General features: G+C 40.3%; 1 protein-coding gene across 8 annotated transcripts in view; it reads right to left on the minus strand.

The window, feature by feature from the left end:
• LOC109469271 (protein quaking-like) overlaps positions 1 to 18,695 on the minus strand; it is a 47,587-nt gene that overhangs the window by 20,483 nt on the left and 8,409 nt on the right. For all 8 annotated transcript variants that reach the window (XM_019767767.1, XM_019767766.1, XM_019767765.1 and 5 more), the window contains exons 2-3: positions 16,811 to 16,927; positions 9,342 to 9,485 (exon numbers count right to left, since the gene is read on the minus strand). In XM_019767767.1, coding sequence (XP_019623326.1) covers positions 9,342 to 9,485; positions 16,811 to 16,927 — 261 coding nt within the window. The remainder of the gene's footprint in view (positions 1 to 9,341; positions 9,486 to 16,810; positions 16,928 to 18,695) is intronic.

Genomic DNA, 18,695 nt, shown 5'->3' on the forward strand with positions numbered 1-18,695 from the left:
TATATCTATTAGAAAGCTGGAAAGAAAAACTGCTTGCCTAAGCATGTGTTAAAGCTCTAGCAATGCATTTTAATACTTTTCCAAATATAGAGAACAGCTCAGTTGAACCTGTAGCCTAAATCTTTGAGCACAAGATTACAGGAATTAATGAGAAGACTCTATTATGGTGAAGCTGTGTAAAACGCCAGGTGCTTCCCCAAATTTGATGTATGGATCTGGAAATCTTTAACTTTAATTATGCTGAAGAACTTTGAACATTAATTTAAGTTCTTCTTGGTTGCTAACAATGCTCTCACTAGCATGCTAACGACTTTCTTGTACATTGTTACATTTATGTTATAGTTTCCCTGGGACTGATTGATGCACAGAAAGGCAAGGGAGGAGATACAATCATCTTTCTTTGTCAGTTTGACAAACAGCTAGTCACCCTTTACTCTTCATATTTCTAAATTGACATCAGAGGTTAAAAACCTGTATCATTATCATAGTTCTCACCAGGCTGTTTGAGCGTAGGGGCCCCCTACGCTGTGATTTTGACCCCCTACGCTGTGATTTAGCCCCCTACACTGTGTTTCAACCGGCGTAGGGGTGGTTTTGGGGGGCAGAAGCTTCATTAATCTTTAAAAAAATGAAAATATAACAAAGCTATAACAAAGGCAGAACAAAATCTGTCCCCCAAGAAACAATAAATAGTGTCTTAAGTGGTTAATATGAGTTACAAAATTTTTTGGGGAGAATATCAGACCCATGTTTTTGGGACTCGGTGCGCGACTAGCGCCCCAGAAAGTTGCCCTTCTATACCTGACCCCTACGCTGTGAAAAAATCCTGGTGAGAACCCTGATTATCCTACATTCTGGCACAAGGTAAAAGACATTGGTTAAAAATTCTACTTTTAAATAACCCTCAGCTACACCCCCATACCTAAAAATGCACCAGAACACGGGTTATGCACTGTTTGACCTTGAACTCTATAAAATCCCTCAAAATCCTGCCCTCCTTTAGGTTATCTTGCTTGCAACCTCAAGGTCAAGTCTTCTGTTCGTAGTCTGCGACCCCGAATAAAGTGATGAATGACCTTCAACTTCTCACATAAGACCTGATTCTTTATACACCATATTTTCACTAATGCAGGTTAACGTCTTGTAACATTGTTATAAAATGCACCTTTATTACAAGTACATTGATGTAGATAACAAGTGACAGTGCTATCACCTAACTAATAAAATTGTCCCACCAGCTTCAACCCTGTTGTACAAATATTGTCATATCAGATTTATTTTGAGGAAAAGGTGCTGTTATCATCAATCTACTCCTTAGTATGCACACATCAGCATCTATAGTTCAAATGAAAATGCTGTCCTTTTGTGTGATCTCATAACACAAGATAGACTCAGTTTTGACAGGCCCTTCTTTTGGTTTTCATGTGTTAGATATTGGGCGGCATATGCAACAATCAGCACACTCCAGAGAGCTGGGCTTGTTGATGTGTTGTCTGATCGGCAACATAAACCTTGGTGATACCTGGAGTTGTCACTGGCACCCGAACCTTGGCCTACCAAAAAGGGACACGGGGACAGGTGACGTCACCGCATCATTTTAGGATGACACGATTCAGTCCCCAAAACCTTAGGCTTGTACCCCGAGGCCAAGCCAAACTAAGCACGACGGCATTTCCAGTTTACAGGCTAATTTGGGATTCTCCTTGCTTCTCTGCACTGAATAAGATTTTCGCAGGTCGCCGGCTGGGCCACTGATTGGAAAGTCGAGAAAATTGTCGAGCTGAGGGAGATTGTGATGGAGGATAGGGAGGGCAGCTGGTGGGACAAAACGCAATAGAGGGCAATGATTACACACTATTACAAGAGAAGTCTGCCAATACCTTCCAATAGCGGACATGGAAGTGTACGAATTGAAAGGTTGCGTCCTGCCAAGTCCAAGGCAGAAGTGGGCTCTCTGCACTGACATTGACAATAGGAATTTCTGATCGTACGTAACCAATTGGCTTCAAAAAGACTACAAATCAGCCTGTGCAGGCAAGAATTCTAGTGTCAAGCACAATAAGGCGAACAAGTCTTTCCTACAAGCAAGAAATCCTAGCAGAAAGAACTTTTCAATCCTAAATTGCTGTCAATAGAATTTAGATGCAGCACTTCTATAGACTGCTATCGACAACACGCTGATCTCCAAAGGGATCTAAACTTTTCACGGTCTCTTGTTTCCTGGCTGTTTGCATACCTGTCTGCGTAAAAACGGTCCCAAAGCACGCCGGTGCTTAACGCCAGCGTAGACTCTCGCCACAAGCGAGCTTCTATCACCTGCGCTATAAAACCCATCAGTGTAGCTTCACTACGCCGCACGGACCGATAAGTCCTCAGCCGTGAAATTTGATGTCATCATCTCAGAGACCTCTTTCTTGCCTAGAGTTCTTTATCAAAGGGTCAACCTGTGATCCACTGAACGACCAACGTGGCCCTTTAAGACTCCTTTCTTATCGATGTGTCCTTATCTCAAAGTCATTTCCACAATCGCATGCATGTACTACATTTACATGTGTCCTAATTTCAAGCCTGACCTAAATATACTATCTAGGCAAAACACTTCTGTTATCAGCTGCAAAAATGGTCAGATGTTACTCGAAAAGAACTTCTTTTTTGGTTGATTTTGCTTACGTGAATCCTACATACTCGCATTATGGAACCATCAGATTCGATTGTCTCCCAGACAGGACTGTTCAGCATTACAAGTCCGTGGGGGTTCACACATCAAATGTTACAATCATTCGGCATGAAACGTTATCACAGTTACTATTGCCTGAAGGATCTACTGGGTGCCGGGAAGCATTTGTCATGCCTGATAAGAGCTTCTTACATATTGCACGCTTGCATAAAATTTCTATCTGTGCACATCAGTTGGAGTCAATTCCAGTAATTTCTGGGCGTAACGGGAATTCAATACCTACCTGATGACATTTATTACCAATCAAGGCCACACATGTCTGTTATAATCCTCTTCTTTGCACAATGCTGTAATTTTCCTTCTTAATTCACTAAATGATAAGACCAGAATAAGGAAGCAAATATCAGGGAGGACCTTTCTAGCTTTACAATGTTGTAACTTCTTTCAGAATACTTCATTATTCCTAATGTTTGTGGGGCAACTAAACCTGGACCCACCCTCTCCCTAGCCAAATTCCTACACATCATTTGTACCCATCTAATTTTACACACACCTGCACACTTTTAATTTTATCCATTCCAATTCAACCTTTACCCATATTGATTGCCAATAGACACTACACCAAGGGCATTCCAAAAAGTGTATTAGACAAGAAAAAGCCATTTTGGGCTATATTAAACTTTTTGGTTTACGCATCTAAAATTGGTGGAGTTTTGTCTTATGAAGTTGCTGTTGAAAGTGAAGGCAATGACATATTATAGATAAAAAAGTAAGTCTTGAATTTGTATCTACTGGCAACTTAAAATACTTTCTAACGAGTTATTTTGGAACAAGTTATTTTGGAACATGTTATGTCATACAAAATCCCTGCATTCAAGAGTTGAAATGCAGACAGCGTACACATCCCATTAATGTGCCTTCAACGGAATAAGGAAAATCTCTACCCTAATACAGCATAAAGCTTGGCATCCAGTCTATATCACTTCCTAGAAATAGTAGTGCAAAACTCAAATGGAACCGTGCTAAAGTCTGAACAAGTAGTCAGAAATGTATGTTGTCGTGACACCAAGGAATATCAATTGTGACTTTGTTTGCATTCGTGAAGCATATACTTTTGCAGCACAGATCCTACTCAATGCAGGGAAGCATCCTTACAAGTGTTCTGCCTGCTCATTATAGAACCATTACGCTTTTATGCAGGATAAGTAACGGAAGATTACTGGTCATCCCTCAGATTCCCAGTAAGCACCACAGATTCAACATCCCTTTTGATTGACAGCTAAAAATAAATTACAAAAGATGCTCAGAAGATGACAAGTAGAAGATTTCTAGTTAAAAAACAGATTCATATGAAAAGTTGAATGGTAAATTTTAAGGGGGAGACTTATCAAAATCTGCAAATTAAAAAAAAATTAGCTTCACATAAAGTAAGCAGCATAAGTTAGTTAATATAGAAATGGGAAAGGCAATTGACATATCCCAAAGGTCAATGCCTAAGGTCAAGCACCTTTGACCTCTATATCTATGAGGGTCATCTGAATAAGTTTGCAATATACTGCCTGTCAGTTTCTTGACCCTATAAACTTTTATTCAAGCAGATGGAATTGATTAATCAAAAATTGCAATTAAAGAAATTGTACATTTACATGTACGTCAGATGTAACAATGAAACTTTTAACATCCATCACCTGAGGCACACTAATGTTAAACAAAATTGATCCCTGCGCATTTCTGAGTGCACTGTTCATTTCCTTCTAACCCAATATTTCCTGTGAACTGCTTTGTGCCTTTCCAAATGCAAAATGACTAAATGAAGTTCCATTCAATTAAGTCCTGTCAGCACTCCACATGCATAACATCATCCATCTTGGCTTAGAGGGCAGGGCTCGAAATACTTTTGCTGCACATCTGCACTGATGCAGGTAACATTGAAGCTTACCTGGACCAGACTGATTTTCCCTGCACCAGTCAAAATTTAGGAAGTACGGATCGTACTCAAAACTGTTCAGACAACATTGTCATTATGCTTCTTCTAAACTTCATTCAAAATGTAGTTGGTGCCAGTCAATACGCAAATAAATCCACCTACGCTGATTCCACATAACCCAGTAAATGTACCAGCACAGGTATTATTAGAAATACCTGCACTGATGCTTAACTGAACATGTAGGAGGTATTTCGAGCCCTGGACAGAGGACATCATACTGTGTAAACTAGTATAAACATGGCATTTTCAAGACTTCCTGGTGGTAGGCAGGGCCATGGCCAAAGGAAGGAAGTGATCAAATTATGCTTAACGAGGCCAAGAATCTTCTTGATTGCAAGATGACTGTGTGGCAGAGGTCTATGCTCTTTTTGTGCCTGCTCCAGTTTTATGATGAAGTTGCCCTTATCAAGCAGACGAGAAGTGGCACAGTGCCCTGATTTTTATTATACTCAGGAACCCGGGAGACTCAACAGCCGTTTTAATATTCCAGTCAGAAGAAACAGGCTGTAACTTTATTCTACCTGGCTGTGGCATGCACTTTCATGCTACAGGAGGTACCAGACAATGCATTACTCCCACTACGGCTTTATTGCGAGCCGGCGTACCACTTTACGGGACTGAATTATAACTTTGCTCTGACAGATTGACGATGGATTGTGGTCAGGTTAGCGCCAATTGGGATAATGCCACGATATGTGGCCCTCTCTTTCCTCCCTAGACGGAAAATCCATAACTGCCAGGACTTACGTTAATTAAACAAATGACAACCCCAGTTAAGTATACTGCCGGCTAACGTTTAGGGCTACTACTGGGTATGGGTGCTTTAGACTGGTTGTTACAAGAGACCACAATATCATTCTGCCGAGTGCAATCAATAGACAGAACTTTGAGCAACTTTCTCTTGATTAAACAAAGTACCAAGCAATTACCCTTACGTAGAACCCAATGTCTTCTATTCAATCAGTCATAAACCATTTCCAGATGGAATCGTGTAGGGCACGGGACCTTTTGTGGTTGCCGGAGACAAACAATACTGTTACACTTGGTCTATTCTTGGACATCTGCCATGACATTAACTTTCAGAGATTAAAAAATAGCCAGCTAAATTTGTAGGGCAATGTCCTTGGTCTAGGGTTGGGAAAGTGTTATATAGAGTCAAATAATACCCCTAATAAATATATCTGATTCTGAAGTGATGTAAGGGGAGTTTTGGTCATCAAATCTTTGTAGTCTTAGCTTACTTTGGCAGGGATACATTTTGATATTGAGCGGCTAAAAAGTATACCATCATTTTGTGTACTTGTAGTAAATGTAATTGTAAGTTTTCCTGGGTCCTCTTTATCCAATTACAGAACACACCACCCTATCAAGCCTCTATCTCATTAGCTGAGTAGCCTTGACTTGAGGAAGTTTTGAGTGTCCTGGGAAGGTGATTATCAGAGTGCCCTGGGAATGTGAATATCTCTACCTGTGCAGTCAGAGATTAGGGCTGTTGGAATTTGGTAACAATTGCAACAATGCCTTTACTTGTTTCCTAAGGGAAATATAGTCTTGACAGTGCAGTTTCTTGTGAAAGATATTTTCCTGATTGCTGTATGTACAAACTTAAGTAGGTCCTCTGACGAACTACTTGTATATAGCTATTTTCCCCCAAAGACTGGGATGTATGCTGAGTCCCTGTACTTTTGCCATGTGAGTAAAGTTCCCCTGTAATCCCTCTCTCCCCATTCTCTAAATAACATAGTCATTTGCAAAATCCATTCCCAGCCTGAGGATTTCTCTTGCGTCCAGAGGGGGACTCAAGTTTCCAGAATTCCAATCTCCTGGCAGGTTTCATAGTCGTCCTGGATAGCAAGGTTCCATCTAATGGCATCCAAGCTATCCCAGAAGGCCGCTGGGCAGCAGCATAAAAGAAGATCATGTGACGATTTAGCAGTAGAAAGTGTCTGAAAGACTGATGCTTCTGGGGAAAAACTGTCAAGTCAGGACGGTCTGGGGACAAACTACACACAAACACACTGAGAATTTCTAGTAGTGTTTAAAAGTAGAAAATTGAAGGGGGGAGGCAAGAGCCTTGGGACCAAACTTGTATTTATAGAAATAAACATAGGTTTGTTTGGCTTTGGGACTAGAAATAAACTCTTTTGGGGCTGGACTATGTCAGAGGACACCTCAGTTAGGGCCAGTTTGGGACCCAAAGCAGGAAGAACAACAAACATGAGACCTTTTGGGGGTAGAGGACACTGACAAGCAGTCTATACTTTACACCACCTTGTCTACATTACCAGAGGATGTGAAAGAGTTTTCAGGTTTATTTCAATCTTTAGAAAAAAAAGGAAGTGGATAGTGACAAAATTAAGATTCTATTTCTTACATTCAACGTCATGGATTTTGTAAGTTTGCTTTCTGAACTGTTTTGAAAGAGAACATTCCCTGGGGAAGTTTAGTTTTATTTAAGAGTAAGTTTAAGAGTAGTTTTATTAGCTTTCTTAATCAGATCAAAATTCCACATTAGGCATAGATTGATAACCTGAGGTAACTTAAGTATTGAGGTGAAAAATTACACCAATGATCAGTCAACATCCTTCCAAACTACATTTTTAACTTGCCACAACAGAATGAAATAATGTGATTATCACTTTCCCATTCTAGCCCCAAGGAAGACTCTGAAATGAAATGTATGTGATCAATTTATAAGGAATCCTACAAGAAGAATTTCTAGGCAAGTAAGACACACTACACTGTCATCTAAAAGATCCTTTGACCCCTTTGACCTCTATTTGCGGACAGATGATATCAGAACTTTGGCAAGACCACTGATATATGTCACCTGTCCACAATACCACAGGTATGCGACTAGGGTCGGAAGGTTACACAGAAAGGACCACAAATACTGGAAGAGGATAATGGTCTCTCCTAATGTGTGAAAGCTGCTCCAGTCTACCTGGTACAGCAGACCAATTACACCCACCATTTTTGTTCTGGCCTAGTCCATTTTGGAGGTGTGTGGTAGGTAGGCCAAGAAACTACCAGTGTTTGGTCATTTGGAGCTAATCAATGTGCCAATGCACCATTATAGCAACTCACTGAGCAGAAAATGAATAAAATTTGTTGCTACTTTCCTCAATAAATAGTGTGAAGTAAATATCTCTTGGGACATTCTGGAGTCAAACTGCATTTGAACAGCTTGGCTACACATTTTGTGTTCGGGTCTATCTTGTAGGAAGCAATTTAACCGTCTGCCAAAATTGTCATGCTAAGTAAGAGAGTGATCTCTCTTTCCTAATGAATGATATCTAAATGTATTATATCTCATTAAAATTTCAATCATACTCATTTGATCACGAGCATAGAGCTCAGCAACTGACGCCACTTTGATTAGCGTGTTTACAATGATTACCATAATTCGTTTCCATGGATAATTTTTCTAACTTGCACCTCAAATTATAGACTAAACTTTTAACAAGAACAGCTATAGACTGATATAAATGATGTTACACATCATAACATAACTGATTTTGCCATATACATGCTCTGTTACTACTTCAGCTTTTTATCATTTTTATAACGATCATTGAAACGTATTATCGTTATATATCAAGGCCTTTTCTGGTTCTGACTGTTTTCAGTTAAAATAACCATGGAACCTTTCCAAATTCTTACATACCGAAACTGTAGAGGCCTTTTCCCCCAGGGGGTTCCCTTTGAGCAGAAACCTATTATAAAGGTAATCAAACTTAACGATCACCGGACCAGCGACAATTATTAATCAATACTGTGGCTGCAGTGCAGGAAATATACTTCTCCATGGACAGCTGTTAACCTAAAAACGTTAGGCTAGATGAAACATGAGTTTTACTTCCTTTTAGGATTTCTGTATTACTGTTGTTGTCATCTTGGGACCTGTAGAAACAGTCCTAAATAGGTTGACGCTTTACCCACTTGTAAAGACCCTATGCCCCACCCCCAAATCAGTAACATGTGGAAGCAATAGGCTACATATTTGGGAAGTACCACACAACTGGCCTTGACTGTTCCAATTGTCTGGCTAATCTATTCCACATTCTCAAGTTTGACCTTGTTGTCTTGGTCACCTACAGGGAAAACTTGATACTGGAAGAGGAATCCCTACATTCCCCAAAGGAGATATTAGGAAACAACAGGTTGAATTTTTATTTCTGATAAAATCTGTACACATAAAGCCTGTAAAATTTTATGGCCTTATCGAAATTATCATTTTTTTCACTACAAGATTCCTAGGGAGGTTGAATAATTTTGCTCTGCTTTAAGTATAACTTGACCTAAGTGGCTTGTCATTGAGATAAAAGCTTTTCTGATAAACTTTTCTGATACATGAAGAGTCCTTGAAGGAATTGATTTTCATTTCTAAACCTCCTTTTATGACAGAATGCTCATCTCTTCAAACACATACTGTAAATCGTGAAACTTTTAGCATTGGTTTCATTTTCTTCTAGACCTCTCCACTGCAATTTTATGATTCCTCAAATTTGTCTTACTTCTATGATTACTGTACTACAGAATCGTTTCAACTGTGAATTTAAAACAGTGAAAACCTCCCTTTACCTCCTTACAGCAAAATAAAACCATCGCCAATGTTTCACGATTTACAGTACAGTAATATTCAGTATACAAGGAGGGCGGAGAAAGCACACTCACCGATGGCACGAGTAGCTTCTTGACTTCTTCTACAGCCCTCTGTAGCTTGATGCGTGCTCTGGATTCACAGTCCTCCACTGTGATCAGGACATGCAGCTCATCGTTCAGGTGCTCCCAGTTGGGCTTGCCTCTGTTCTGCTCCTCCTGGAGAAAAGAAAAGAGAAGGAAGAGCAACTTGTTAACATATATGTGCATATAGATATACTGTTAGCTTTTTCATTCAATGATGTCCTGGTTGGTAAGGATGAAAAGGTGGTTGCTCCTGAAATCATTTCATAAAGTTTCTCATATGTTCTATATTTTATTGTTGTAATGTTCTGTCATTTTAAGGCAAACAGAGTCAAAGTCAACGTCCCAATCTTCACAAAATCCACTAACAACAGCTTCTACTCTTCTAGCTCAGTGGAGATTCTATTGATTGTTCCAAGTGTGTTCTTTACTAATCATGAATATTATGGCACTCTTTTTGAGGTGACCAAACTGGATTTAATGCCTTTACTTTAGTATAAATAATGCAATAATACCTTGATAAATATGCTTGCACAACTTATGTTATAAAGAATACTTTGTGTTCCAGCAAAGAAAAGTATTGTTTTGCAACTCACTGACAGAAAAAGTCTTTTTTTTAATCTCTCTACAAATGTACCCCCCTCCCCCTCAAAAACAGAGACACTTTTAAATCAGGGCCACTGTTACACCACACTGAGGTATGCCACACAAAGCATACCTGTAATGTACCACACAGGAAAATAGACAACCACATATGTGCCAAGATAGCCCCAGGCTGTTGTTGTTACCTTACCTGGGCATGAGTGTGCGGGGGATGTTGTTCTTGTCATTCTACTGGTTAGCAAGCTAACACCTGCCAGGCTTTCTAAGAAAGAGATATGCCTTACACTTGAGTTGTTGTGAATGGATCTAACTTGGGCTTGTTCTTAGCATAAGTCTACAATCTACGAATGTCTACAATCAAATTTAGGTCAGTAAGATCAGGGCTGGACAAGTTTTCAAAAATCCACTTGCCCTATTGGGCAAGTACATGGTCATTTCTACTTGCCCGAACCAACTTTTCACTTGCCCAATGCAAAATATAAATGACGTGCATTTTTACCGCAAGGAAATTTTTTCAGTAACTTTAAGCATGCTATATTGCTCTATGCTTGACCAGCATTTCCCAAAGTAAGGAGGTTTGAGACTTGCAAATGGTTCTCTGACAAAAAGTCATATTATGTGAATATACTACGCGAAAATGATGAGAGATTTTGCTCCAAACACTGGGGCATAATGCCACATCCCAAAAATGTACTTGCCCAATCGGGCAAGTACAGAGGGATATTCACTTGTCCGAACAGTACTTTTACTTGCCCTGGGCAAGTGGGCAATGGGACTTGTCCAACCCTGAAGATACATGCATACAGGTGTATATGCATACAGGTGTATGTTTAAGGGTGTGTTGTGTCGACAATTAAATGCATCCCCTAAGGACCCAAAACAGGGCGTTTCCTTCTAAGAAACTTTGTGACCTAAATGGCGAGGTGTGGTGAATAAAGGAAAATTGCTTCTAATCCTTGAGGTGACTCTTACTTTACTCCAAAACCTTCTAATAGTTATATGTACCCACTAATAAGCAAACAAACCCATAGAAAAATGGAAATGGCCAGTGATATGACATAGATTTATTTTATGTAACACATTTAAGGCAGATGAGGTCATTTATTTCTGATCAGGGGAAGGCGGAGTCAGTTCATCACCCTGAAAGAATGATGGAAACATCTCTGAATCTGACAGAGAGAGATGAGCAGAATTTTGCCATATGGTTAACTTGCATTTGCTTTCAATCTCTGTGGGCAACATTTTCTATTATGTTACCACTTTGGAGTTACTCTGAAAGTTGCACAGTCTCGGGGGTGTCCCAATTTGCATAGTATATGGTCACTAAAATAACTGTGTTTGAGTCCATTATTTCACAGTCTAGCACCTCTTTAGTACAGCCCCCTTTAGATTGGTTATTGTAAACTCTTGAATCAAATCATTATTTCTGGTGAGAAAAGTACATGGCAAGTTGGCGATCAGCTCTACAAAAGGCTTACTAGTACCAGTAGTGGTGTATAAATCTCCATAGTAAAATCCCTAATAATTTGTGTAATAAAAGTAATGAAAAGATTTATGTTCTTTATTATACACAGGCACCTCCTACTGCAGCTGTTTGACACTATAGAGGAGTTATTTATGACTTTTCCATGACACCTTTCTTGAAAAATTAGGTCAGGTGATCTCAGGAGGTTTCAGTTCAGGGTCAATGACCAGGATCCAATTTGATATATGTGGTGCAGCCTCCTCAACCTTGAAGTGGTTCCAATAGACCTTTCTGAAACACCTTCTACATTGTGAATTACAGGTCAAACACTAGCTTGCATGCAAACTTATGCAGTAAAAGGAGCTACGATATTAACTTCTACTTAGAACAAGTCAGAGGTTCAGACTTCTAGGAAGGACTTATTTTATGCTCCTAATACAATATTTGGCTTCCTGAATTCCAGCTGGCTTAATGAAACCTTTGACTGCCTGTTATTCTGCCTGTCAATCTTCCCCAACCCATGTGCTGTCAACCTACTCTGTCCAGACAAGCAGATACACATACACATACCCACAGCTCAGCCACCCAAAACAATACTTCTATACCCAAACGTAATTTATCAAGTGACCCCAGCCAATTATTTCTTGGACTGTTACCTATTACTTCTTTGATAATATTTTGAAAACAAAGAATGGCATGTTAAAATAGTCGGCTTTAGAGTCCATTCCAAGTCACCGTGCAGGTTTTTTAATCATATTTCTAATATTTTCCAATTAGTTTCAAATAATTCAAAAATATTATTAATATTCTGAAATTATTATAAAAAATGGAAGTACCTGAGTAGCATGTTTTCGAAAATGTTAGAATCATTTGCAAAAATTTTGAAAGTGGCAATCAAATGGGATCTTAATTTCAAAATGTTTACAAACACAATTTGAAATTCGAAAAGTTTCGAAATTTTTCGAAAAGAAGATTGCCTGTTATCAATCAAGCGCTAATCCCCGATCCACAGGCGGCTGTTTATGTTTAGACCTCGCGCGGCGGGACGTCCGCGGCCATCTGGACGGGCGGATCGCAGTTTTTCCCAGCGCCAGCCTTGTCGGCGATTTTCTACAGCGCGTGCTTCGTATTTTCGTCGGTTTTAACAAGCTTCAGCTTATTTATCGGGCTTGATTTCTAGCGCTGTTTTGTGTTTTACCGGCCAATGTTAGCGCGGTGCGTATATATATGGAAATGGCCCATGGAAACCCAGCTCGGTACGCTGACTTCCGGGTATCGCGGGTTTATTTTTATCTGGCTCGAACAACAAAATTACACTACAAATCGGCGCATAGAAATTGTCCCGAAAAATTCTTTTAGAGTCTAATCACCCTTTCTTTGATAGGATGTTGCTAAGTAGTCGTAGATAAAACGTAGAAAGCAGCGAAAATGTGCCTCTTCGCGCGGCCGGCTCGATATCGCTTATCCAATCGGAACGCAGGTCATGTGAGGTGAACCAATCAGAGCGCTGCTATTTACATATAAAAATGGCGCACGCATGGTTTTGTACAGCGATGTTGAGAACAAGTTTTTTATACCGGGATTTTCATAGTTTTGACCGATTTTTTTGGCACGCCGTGATTACGCTACAAATGACACACTAGAGGAGACAACAGATGAGTGATCATTTTACAATCGACGAGAACTTTTGATGAATGAAACAGGAATGAAATCTTGCTGATTGCGATTTGTTTTTGAAAATTTGTCTCGTGTTTGTAACGTTCACTCAAGGAGGTTCTTGGTTTTAACCGTAACATGAAAGATATGAACACGCTTCTGTACATATCTTGAGGTTTTTTGACGTGATTTGAACTAGTGTGGGGGAAGTTGGGGGGAAGGCAGTCGCGGGGGGGAAGCGGAGAGGCTTGATAAATTTTCGAGAGCAAGTTCCGCGCACTGGATTTGATTTCTCACGCGGCCGTTTGGGTGGGTGTTTGTTTACATTATCGCTGGTCGCTGAGGGTCGGGCAGCCAGATTCGCCACGGGATGCCCCTTGTCCTTTCTATTTTTGGGCTGCAGTCGGCTAGAGGGGATTAGTGATTTCACAGATCATTTAGCCAATTACAAACATTTCGAAACTTTTCGAAAAAATGGTATTCACGCGAATTCTTTTATTAGAATTCTTTCGAAACATCGTACATGGCTTTTAGAATGTTTCGAATGATTTATGATTAGGGAAAACTGTTTACGAAGTTAAAACCAAGTTCGAAATGTTTAAAAACTATGAAATTCTTTTAGAAATGGTTACAAACATTTCAAAAAAATTCGAAACAATGGGAGAAAACACCCGCGCGGTGACGTGGAATGGACTCTAATCCACAAGTACAAATCTTTACCAGCTGTATTTAGAAAAATGCAATAGCTTAGTAGTCTAGTTCTCACGATGCTATTAGGAGCATATAATAAGTATAACGTGATGACAGTGGCAGAAGTTTTTTGATAGCACAAGTTGTTTGTCATCCTTCTTATCTCATTGTTACAGATAGAAAGTTTGTCACAAACTACAATAAATATCAGGAGATCAACCTCCACAAATGCAAGTTGTACAGTCAATAAGGGGCTTTAGAGGAGAACTCATTTTTCAGGTATCTATCATGCTTGTAATATATGCTTTCAGAACACTCGAAGTTGCAACAGTTACATTTGACAGGAAAGCAATTTTCTATAGGCCACGTTGAAGTTAGTCTTACTTCCTGTCTTGTTCTCAAACTTTCATTTAAACTTTTTGAGATAAGAACTCGCCATTACAATCACAAAAGGAACATGTCTTCACTGTCAAGTCATGAATTTGAGAAAGTGGAGGGGACATATCTACTGTTTCAGCTGGGGAGATTGTAGAGGTATCCTTTCACTCAACTATGGCAAAATGAGAGTGTGTTGCTTGCTCCCTACCCCTGCATTTTGCAATCCAGAAATGCCTTGTACCAGTCAACATCTCCTGTATACACAACACTTGAAGTGGTGTCCCTGTAAGGCTAAGGGTTGACATTCCTCTTGTAGCCACAAGTATCCCACCTGAACAATGCACTTGTGGCCCGCAGGTAAACTTGAACCTGTCCTTTGTTGTCACAAGAAAACCTAACAAGGAAATTAGAGCTCTGATTTTAAGTTGTCAACAAACTCGAGTTGATTTTGTAACAATTTTGGTGAAAAGTTGGGGCTTTCTATGGATGTGCAAGGTTCTGTATGTGCGAAGTCTATATGTACTTGCAAAGTTAGAAAAAAACAAATCTATATTCTTTTTAACATAATTTTCCTAACCATTTCTTTACACTACAGAAATTCTTTCTATCTTCATTCTTTTGGTTTGGAACTCTAGAATTTTGGATTCAGAGGCAACATTTGGAATGGCAGAGAATAGACTAATCTTCTCAATGTGGACATTCCTGGTGACAAATTCAGTAGTAAGATTACACATGGACGAAATTGCCAACCAAACTCATTGGGACCACAGCTGGAGTGGTTGTCAAATATTTGTCCAAACAGTCTCCATTTCAGACCTTGTGCAGATTTGGTGCTTAGCTGGTTTGTTCAGCCCTGCACACCAGCCCTTCCGGTATGCTTATCAATTAGCCAGACAACAGAGGCTGATTGCAGGTGCAAATAAGCACGTTTACTGAAGACCTCGCCACTTTTGGAGGTGCGAACAGGCATGCAAATAGTGGACTCAAATTTTATCAAAGAGATATGAATTGTGATACAAATACATTTCATCAATTTTCTGAACATTGTCTGCTCCAACTTGCAGCTAAGAATATAATACAAAACTGTGTTATGAAATTGCATGTTGTACATGTGTAAAACATGTCACATTGAATGATTGATTTTTCAGTATCAGGTAAAAAGGGAGATTCTATAAATCAGCTGAGAAGCTAGAAGGCTAGTTTCATTTAGTTTCATTTAAACCTATACTTTTGACAGAAACAGTATCTTGTGTGGCCTTGTAACAAAAGATGTCATGTGGCCCACTACTTCCTCCAAGTGACAACTCAAAATACACAACACAAAGAGAGAGGAGGTTGCTGGATTTGGTCTGTGTTTGCCTAGCTATTTGTTTCTTTGATAGTCTAAACTCGGTGCATCTCAACCAAACTGCAGGCTACATTGTGTGGAAGTAGAACGAGAAAGGGTGGGTGGGCACGCCGGATCAGACACTTATCAGCTGGCTGAATACTGTCTGCTGGTGCGGTGCGCTGAAGGGGGTCAACTTTTGTTCTCCTTGTTTAGAACTCCGTCATCCGTACCCTGCCATCATGGTCACTGCCAGTGAATGTGAAAACAGGCTGGCCAGGGACATGGTCACTGCTTCAAGCTTTCTTTCCAAGATGTGACCGAATTATACACAAAGTTTCATTAAAAGTTGTGCCAGCTTGCACTTGTTGTTCATGAACTTTACAACAAATACTGAATCTGTCTTGTTTTCTTGCTAAATCTCTCTCCAACTAGGTCTTAATACTGAAGAACTGTTCTGTAAACATAGCAGTCTTGGTGACCTTGAAGCCAGACATCCACATAGTACAGACTTGAGAGAAACAGCCATCTGAAGGCTAGTTGCCACCAAAGAGTTTACAGTTACAGTTTGTTCTGATACCTCCTATTGGTCCTTTGTAGATGCAAGAGTCTTTTCTTACACTCTGTAAATATTGCCTTTCGCCAAAAGGGTGTCCAGTTCTATTTGAAATGATGATCCGATTACAATAGCCAATGAACAAACAGGTAAGGTAACAATCTCACCTGCAATCAACAAACGCAAGACAACAGGCCAGGTTATCTTTACTAAGAAAATCGAGAGAAGGTGCTTTGTTATTCAAATGACTGCCATGCTGTATTTTGTAAACATATCTAGTGTTGCCTGGTCTTTCAACTACTGCCAACACAGACGACAACATATTACCACAGCTTAAGCTTTTTCCTGTTCTGTTTCTCCTGTCTATCTCTGTTTTTCTGACTATACAGGCACTAAGAACCCTGAACAAACTAGATTTTTCAGCAAAAACAAAGAATACTCCTGTCTTCCTTCAGCTACCCTCAGTTATTTTCCATTGTCTTAACACAAGTGGGGAATTTACTTAAGCAACAACAAAGGACATAAAATGGCTGTGCTATTCAACTGAGCAGGCAAAGCATGACCCTTGCATGACCCTGTTTTTAGCCAATCAAAAAACATGTTTCAGAACTTTTACCTCTGTTGACAACTTGGTCAATTCAGTCCACAGATCCCTTATTTTCTCACATGTTTTACAACTGTAAGATACCAACTTTTTTGTGTTTGTGTGCTTTCTTGTCTGGAGAGTTGGTTGACAGTTCAGTAAAACATTTTATTTGCAAATCTCTCTCTTCGTCGTTTCTTACCTTCTTCTTGTCCCTCATGGATCCCTTTCCCCGCACCATGATCTTACAGCCTGTCTCTGCTTCCAGCTGCTTGGCAGTCATTCCCCTCGGCCCCAAAATCCTTCCCACGAAGTTGAACTGCAGGAACAGAAAGATAATAGACGATCAATATGGATCAGAAAAAAATGTCAGCATGAAAATACCTTCAGTTTCATAGTCTCAACCAGGCTTCAGGAAGTAAATAGACAGATAACATGCCAGGAGAGTTGGTCCACTAAAGAGTACAGTTTGTTGCTCCCAAGAGCTTTTCTTGGCCAATTTCTACTCTTTCCAGTCACTTCCCAAAGCCTGGTAGAGTTCCAATTGCTTCCCAAAGCCTGGTAGAGGCTACAGATTCACACCAGTGGTATTTAGATTAAAACCAGATAACTCAGCCTCCAGTCTAACACATCTGCATGGCTTCTTCTCCGTTAAATATTACTATTCTAGTCATTACCTTGAGCTACACATCATTGCCAGTGCCCACAGCCCGATAGCTGCACTTCATATCTACTATCAAAGCTGGTATTGTTGGTCCATTCAACCGTCAATGTGTAAAAACACGGCCGATAGCCTTTACCAACTCAGCCTTTACCAACTCCGATTGGGATCAGTATACTCCAATAAACCATAACCCTGATCCAAACGTGAGAGCGTTAGCAATATGCCCCACATTCTGTGCACAGCAGACCCATTGGCAGTATGAAATTGTTATGCCTCTATGAATGTGAGAGCCTCCGGTGTGTAATGTACATGCTCTCCACAGCCCCCCTGACTCCCCTGTTGCGTATTGATGTTTCTATAACCTCTTCTTTTGTGGCTGTGCCACCGTCACAAGGCCAGTTATCCACGGTCTCCCGAGCCGCTCTAACTGCTCCACTCAGTGAGGTATTGATTTATCGACTCTACGATAACCCGCCCGTTACAAAACCCCGCCAGCGCGCTATCATCCCTAAGATAGGCATATGTACACGTCCAGTGAGAGGGAAGAATCGGTAGCCATTCCGTCGGTTGTCTCCCAGCCAATTTGTCCGCCCGCTGATATCGTGAGATGGACAAGAGGAAAATTGAGAGGTCTATTAATTAAATGGACGGAGGAACAGACGTTTCAGCTAGATCAATACCCGCAGATTATCATCAATAAATGCAATCTGGGTAAAATGAATTAGAGCCATAAAGCCCCCATTTTTCAGGATATCCCGGCATAGCGTAGCGCTGTGCCAATGCTGCGGTGATGCTACACAAATTTTAATGGTGATACCATCTCGCATGGAAATCCTTTCGTTCCAGAACTGCGCCGCGAGCTTATCTTATCGTGACAAAGAAACGGCAGCGGGGAAACGCGGAGGTCCCCCACCATGATTACCTGGGTAAACTGCTCATTTCCGCACGGTATATTCTATTTCGTTCCGCCAGGGTTATTGATCCGTTGTCGGGGCGGGGGGACAATGGATACTGATGAGATCCTCATGTTAATGCCCGGCACAGTCATTTTCTGCCTCTTCAATATTCCTCAACTAGAGATAGTCCGTAATTGCAGGAATTACCACGACGCACATAAAACACTTTTGTCCCGGACTTTTACAACACAATTCCGTCTGTTGACTGAGATTGAATACTCAATGCTTACGGGTCAGTGTGACCGAACTATAAAATCTTCCTGCCTTCAAAAGCACAGTATGCAGTATGGTTAACAAGCAGGGGCAATGAAATATACGGTAACTTTCCCCTAGAGGAAACAATTAGCCTACTGATAATGTCACATTTCTTCCAATCACAGTAGCTGTAAAATTTTCATTACCGAGTAGGGTTAACGAGGATAGTCTGATGGACGTAATGCCCGTTCTATTGCGCTCCGAACATCGGA

Source organism: Branchiostoma belcheri, unplaced genomic scaffold (genome assembly GCF_001625305.1).
Source record: "Branchiostoma belcheri isolate BF01 breed outbred unplaced genomic scaffold, Haploidv18h27 scaffold20, whole genome shotgun sequence".
Lineage (NCBI taxonomy): Eukaryota > Metazoa > Chordata > Leptocardii > Amphioxiformes > Branchiostomatidae > Branchiostoma > Branchiostoma belcheri.